Raw genomic sequence first — 7,041 nt, 5'->3', positions numbered from 1 at the left:
AATACTGATCTCTCGTTGTTGCTTGCTTCCGTAATCGTGATTATTGCGATCTCTCGCATCATCTTGCAAATGAAAAATATATTTTCTACGGAGAAAGAAACGCCGTATTTTTCCTCCTCTATGTATCCCTCTCCTCTCTTCTCAAACCCTTGTGGATATTCTCTTTTGCCCTGATGCTCTCTCTCCTTTCTTCCCCTTTGATCGCTTCGGCCTCTTCTTCGATCTTTCACCGAGAACTCTTCGAAAATAAGGAATATATTCTCTCTGAAGCAAAGCACGATAAAAGCCGAATAGGCTCCAGTTTCTCGTCTTCTTGGAGCGCCCTTCTTTTCATTTCTTCATTCTTCTTCCTGGAGCCCCTTTCTTTACGTATCCCGCCCTCTCTCGTTTCCCTATTTTCTATCTTTCGAAGATAAAAAATGATCTTGACCGAAACCAATTACGTGAAGTACCTCATAAGGAGAATAAGCGTCATTGGCATAATGGCAGAAAGATTTAGCGTCGAGATACCGCTGTTCACGGTACATTCCGTGTAGGGCGCACAGTGCGCCTGTAACAAACAAGACAAACAATTCGCCCTCCCTTTAATTCGCTGGTTTTATTATCAATCTTACTACTCGCTAAGATGATCATTTGCTAATTTCGCTCAATATTTTTTTTTGGTCCCGTATTTTATTTCCGAAAGCAGAAATAATACAAATATGGATAGTACTCAAGATAATTTTTTTACTTTTTTAAACTACTTTTAAATTAATTGTACAATAAAATTGATTTTAAATTCATTTTTATTTCAATTTATTAAATATTAGATCATCAAAATTAAAAAGATAAAAAGAATCCATTTACAATATGTGTCTGTTAAATAATATAAAGGAATAACTTACTTCTTGGCTCCATCAAAATATTTTCAAGATCATTAAATAATCAAGATATCAAGCATCATTAACAAAATATATTGAAATATATGATGACTTACCTTAAAATTTTAATTTAAAAAAATTCTAAATTTGTTAAAAAGTATAAAAATTGATTTCATCTTTTTCAAATATAGTCAAAATAAATGAAATGGAGCCATATAAAATCAAAACGTTTTCAAAGGCAATATTGCAACAGTAATTAAAATCAATTATAAACGGGGCAATTAATGAGAGCTTCAGCGTATACTTTCATACCAATGAAACATGATGTCGAATAAAATATGTATCACTCACCTTCAGCAACGAGCTTGACATTCTGTCGAGGAACTCCTTCGTGAATCGTGCTGTATCATCGCCACACTGACGGCGCACCGTATGATGAGAGCATTCCAAGTACTCCTGGAAGGCGCTGCACAAACAATATCCCAATATTCTATTCAAAATCCCCTTTCCAAAATGGAATGAAATAAGTGGTTATCGAATTACTGTTGTAAAACGCTAACGAGCGTAACAAATCAAATTACAATTGGAGAACACCAGACAAAATCATTAGCGCTACAATTACTATCATAAAATTTTCTCCGTTGTTTTTTTTTAAATATTATTCTAAAATTATGTAAAATTCGTAAATTTGTACAGAATAAATTCTCATTAATTTTTTTATCACAATTCACCACTCTGTCTTTTGTAAGGTAACTTTTTCTCTTTCCAAAAGAGAGTCCTCGTGATAGTTTAATTAAATCATACACTACGAAGAAACAAAATGACGCGAGGAATGTGCTTTTGCGGACCTATTATTCAGTTTTGGGTCAGCATCACACTACTTACGTCCCCCTTTCGCGAGGGATGCGCAAGTTCAAAAGCTGCAGTAGACCGTGGTTGAGATACGCTAATGACATTACACCCTGTGTGTCTGTACAGGCATCAGCGTGAAACTTCCGACCTAAAGGACTGATTACACTCTTTTTGCGCGAATCCTTTGAGCAACGCCCGTCGTTATTAATGCAGTTGTTTCGCCGGCGAGCTCTTAAGTGTTAAATTATCGCAGTCGAGAGATTTTACGTTACGTCTTTGCGCTAATGCGAAATGCCAGAATTTCGAGTATTGCTTAAACCTATTTGTCCGTGTTTCATATTTTGCTCCACTCCGTCGATCTTTCATGTCATAATATTAACTCGATTTTTCCTTAGATTTAACATCAATTTAGAGAAAAAGAACCATTACACAATCCCCATGAGATGCACTCGAAACACGAGGATGCTTTTTCTTCATATTTTATTTTTCGTAAAATACTAATGTAATATCGATTCTTTATAAAAAAAATTTATATTAGCAAATCTAACACAATTTTTAATAGAATATGATTCAATCTACAATTTAATACAAAATTACTATTAAATGAATTATTATAATATAGTGAATTATTTATTACTCAGTAATTTCTTTTATAAAATATGCGGAATTGAATTTATTCGCTTCATTTGTTTAAATAAATTATTAAATAAACGCGCATTCTTTTTCTTTGAATAATACAAATGTTATTTTATTCTCACACGTAAAAGTTAATAATCCGCAGCCGTATATATATATATATATATATATATACAGACAAAACAGTCGAGAGTCTACATTTTGAAAAGTGGCTAGGTCAAATTGACTCGCGCTTTGAGTTCTAAGGTTTACCTCCACGTTGCTAAACTAACAAACTTTCTCGGATAAGTAAATGGACTGTGAGTTGCATCCTTTGCAAAGATGTAGAAATTCCGGTCAAGTGTACATATACATATATATAGATACATATATAGATTTGGTATGATATATATTTTATGGCACAACATTAATCATTTTATTTACGATATAATAAAGTAATCCCGAAGAAAAGTGATGTCATCGTATCTACATTTTTTTTCACTAAGCATTTCAATTATTTTCGGATTATGTCATTGAAGTAATAGCAAATACCGTGATAACTATATATTTATATCTATCTGCGCTTATTTCCTATTCATCGTTTATACATACACATATCTAAAAAGATTTCTTCGACTTACCAGCAAAGAGATTTGAGATTCTGTTGTCCCAATGAGCCATTGGTCATTATTTCTTGAGTCGTCTTCTGATACGATTTGTAACACAAAAGCTCGTATTCGGCTTTGGATTTCTGCATGCACGGCGCGTGTTTCAAGAATTCTGCAAACAGAAAATTGCATTTTCGTTATTGAACAATTGCGCATTCGTACATAGGTATCAATAATGGAATTTCGAGGTCAATCAAGCCGACTTGACAAGCGGAGAAATATATATAATCTAATATTACTAAAAAGAATGAATATACATACATATTAATTCTCCAGAACATAATCATTTCAATTTATAACAAATACAATAACTAAAATCGACTCGATCTACACGTTCTGATTTCGAGAAATAGGTAATTAAATTATTTCGCAAATAAAAATTAAAGTTGATTAAGATTCAATCGCATTTTCTCTCATTCTCGTTTCTATTCTTAGAAAATAACTCGAGCTATTTACAAGCGTAGTCTATAATTACAAGAATATACATAGATCATTGACTGACGCACTAGTCTCGTCATGCTTTGAGATCATAGTTTTGAATATAAAGGCCGCTTTCCCGGCTCTTGTTTACGATAGGCGTGCTGTACATTAAGCAGCATGCGATATGAGGAATCAATATTACTCTCCTTGCTAACAATTCATTATGTTACAGTGCTTCTCTCTAACGGAGGAGAGTACATTATGAAGAGTCATGCCGGCTCGATCGACCCGCGGACAATCTACACGATATTCCCGTAATCTCGAGAGTGCCGGATGCATTATTGAGTCTAGTATCATCTCTGACTGGACCGACAGTTTGGAATTGCATTGATGCCTATCGCTTGCCCAATTGGCAAAAGAGTTGCTGGCTTTGTCGACTGGCGGATGACTTTGCGCATCGTTTATATATTTCTCTCTTCGAAAATAAGATCTATGTCAATTTACAAACGATGGATTTATTTTTAATAAAGCTCTTATCCACGAAAATAAGAATCTAATTCCAAATTATAAAAATAAGAATCTAATTCCAAATTATATAGAATATCGCATATTTAAATATAAAAGTCAATTGCCTTTTCCGTGAGATATAGACGAGTTTCTTTTCTCTACTTATCGATTCCTCAAACTTTCTGCATTTTTATTTAAAATTTCTGTATTCATTCTTTCCCCATTTAAATTCCAAAATATGTTAATATTTTAGAAGACATAAAATATAAAAATACACTTAGCTAAAAAAAAAATCTAAATCTTTTATTCAACCGCGCAAATCAGTTTTGTAATATTTAAAATAATTTCTTTCTCTTATTTTCATAATCTTTTAGCAATTATGATTATACATTGAAGCCGTAAATGTCTAATCGGTTCGATAGGTTTAGGCAAGATCACTTACCGTCCTGGTACGGGCCGTCTTGGCAAAGCTCCATGATAGCCATGTTGGTACCGGTGTACAGAGAGTTGAAGTGTTCTCGTTGCTTTTGCTGCATGCAATTTAGCGTGTATTTTTTTTATGCATTTCATACCTGCTTCGAGATCCCTGTAACAAAAACGGGAAATATTCGCTTATTTAGGCATTCGCTGTTTCGAAAGTAATGGACAAAAATGAAAGTTTATCAGTATATTAATAGGAACTACGTATGTGCGATAAAATCGCAAATATCTCAAAAATATATACGTGAAACTGGCAAAAATAACTTTATTAGACTGTGTTAAAATGTTTTACTACGAAATATTTACTATCTAATTGCAAAATATCCAATAAACCAAAGAAATTACCTTTATTTTTTTTATTTCTAAATTTCGACATTATTAATCTAAATATTAATTACAAAATATTTGGTCAATTTCAAAAACGTATGAAGACTGTATTTCATTTGTGAGTTTTTACAAAAGACAAAATAATAAATTAATTGTCAGTTTTCAAACATTTTTTCAATAATTTGTTTTGATAATAATAATAAAATATAATATAAATAATCATAAAAATGTACAAAAAACAGTGGAGTCAGCACTGGAAATCAATTGCATAAAAAAAAAATAGAGATCGATAACGAACTTGTTTTGATATATTGATTTTTTCTTCAGATAAGATAATAATTTACAAAAATATTTAAGAATACAACACTTACTTTTAATTTTCATCTTCTAATTTTAAATTTCTTTTCAAATTACTTTCACATTGAGCAATGAAATCTTTCCTAACTTAATTAATCCAGACAATATTCAAAGGCAATACATATATACGTATTATACAATACGATCCTCTCTCAAGACTCGACGGAACAAACAAGAAACTTGGGTCGTATCTCAAGACAAGTCCCCTCAATAGAATCGCGATTATAAATATGATATCATGAATATCAAATTGACTTTCAAGATCTATCTATCGAACCGTGTCATTTCTCAAGATCGTTTCCAAATTGAATTGCTCAGCACAAACGCGACTATAAATACAAGCCAATGTCATGTTGTATCTCGAATAGAAAGCCGTATTGAAACATCAAGAATAAATCGATATTTGCACAATATGGAAATTTTCTAACTGTACTTTCAACGTAGCAAGTAACTAATAAAGACATATGTATATGCATGTATATAACTAATAAAGACATAATACATTTCATCTTATCTTTAAAATTGATAGTGCAAAGCGTCTGTGTGATTTGTACGACCATCGCATCAAAGAACAAACATAGTGAGACGTTATGGTGCAATACTCGCTACACGTGTAGTCTTGATAGCGCAATTTTTATAGTGCCGGTAGTTTTATCATGACTACGGAAGGAAACGCGGCACGATGTGGAGCAGCACGATTAATAATTTGTCATATCGGCTATGACTTGCCGGGCACGCACGAGTACATCAGGCCTGAATGAAATTTAAAGTTCCATGAAATGAGCCGAATTTCCTTTTGGCTCGGCGCTATCGTCGGAAAGGCTAAATTGCAGCCGTAATAAGATTCTTCGTCGAATACTGGGGCTGGAAATATCGTGCGAAATATCCGGCAGCTTGCATGCAATCATCCACTCAATTACATACGTACCGCGCCGACTCGACGGCGCGAGAGAGATTCGAGCGATCGAGCATCACCGAATTGTGATAAGCCGGCGCGGTGCAGAGACCTCGATACGATCGCGAATTCGGACGGATATAATAGACTAAAGCCGAATGTCATATATTATTCTCGGATCAATTTCCAATTTTCCGAGAAATCGAAGAGTCGTCCGTGAAATCTCCGGAATCATCAACCGACTTTTATATAATATTTATATAATATTTCGTCCATATGCGGAATGAACGTGAGTGAATTTTAAATATATGTAATGGAAGAGAACAATTTTTTCTAATGATTATAAAATCGTCAAATGCAATAAACACTTCTTTATTATATTTCCTTATCTTTTCTCTCGACGTTGCAATTAGCGCGATTAAGCTCCACAGAAAGAGAGAGAGAGTAATTCTGCGCGACAGCGCGCATTCCTGCACGTTCTAAAAATTGATATGAAGTGCGAGGAGAGAGAGAAACGACTAGACATTTTTCTCGTAGCGAAAAATTTCCCGTGGCGCGGGAAGAAAGTGGAAGAGGAAGACGAGGAGGTAGACCGTCATGAAATTCCCCACGAAACGGAACGTCAGCGTAACCCGCACCGACGTCTTCCTCTCATGGAACATGTAAAGACGGCGAATAACAACGGACGTTTTCCGTTTAAAGAGATCGCCCGTGCGGATGTAGAGAGAAGAAAACTCACGGGCATAGTTTGTTGATATCTTCCTTTTTCGTGACGAAACTCAGGTCGCTATTGCTGATTCTTTCAAGAGGTCTAGCGCACCTCACCAGCTCCTCGTGTCCGCACTCTTCACCTCGGCAGCTAGCAAGCACTGAAACAGAAACGCGATAATCGGGTTAGCTAACGAGAGAGAGAGAGAGAGAGAGAGAGAGAGAGAGAGAGAGAGAGGAGGAGGAGAGAGAGAGAGACGAAGGTAACGGTACGGTACGTACGTACGAAGTAAGTAAGGAGACGACGAACGAACGTACGTACGTACGTACCGTCCCGTACCTACGTAACTAA

The 7,041-nt window shown here is 34.7% G+C and overlaps 1 protein-coding gene across 1 annotated transcript in view; it reads right to left on the bottom strand.

The window, feature by feature from the left end:
• Positions 1 to 439: 439 nt before the first annotated feature.
• LOC105620341 overlaps positions 440 to 7,041 on the bottom strand; it is an 8,345-nt gene continuing 1,743 nt past the window's right edge. The window contains 6 exon segments of the mRNA XM_012201843.1: positions 440 to 550; positions 1,212 to 1,326; positions 2,969 to 3,107; positions 4,365 to 4,479; positions 4,481 to 4,508; positions 6,721 to 6,850. Coding sequence (XP_012057233.1) covers positions 440 to 550; positions 1,212 to 1,326; positions 2,969 to 3,107; positions 4,365 to 4,479; positions 4,481 to 4,508; positions 6,721 to 6,850 — 638 coding nt within the window.

The sequence above is a fragment of the Atta cephalotes genome (genome assembly GCF_000143395.1).
Source record: "Atta cephalotes unplaced genomic scaffold scaffold00025, whole genome shotgun sequence".
Classification (NCBI taxonomy): Eukaryota; Metazoa; Arthropoda; class Insecta; order Hymenoptera; family Formicidae; genus Atta; species Atta cephalotes.
Note: the sequence above shows the minus strand (reverse complement) of the source record. Positions and strands in the feature narration are given on the sequence as shown.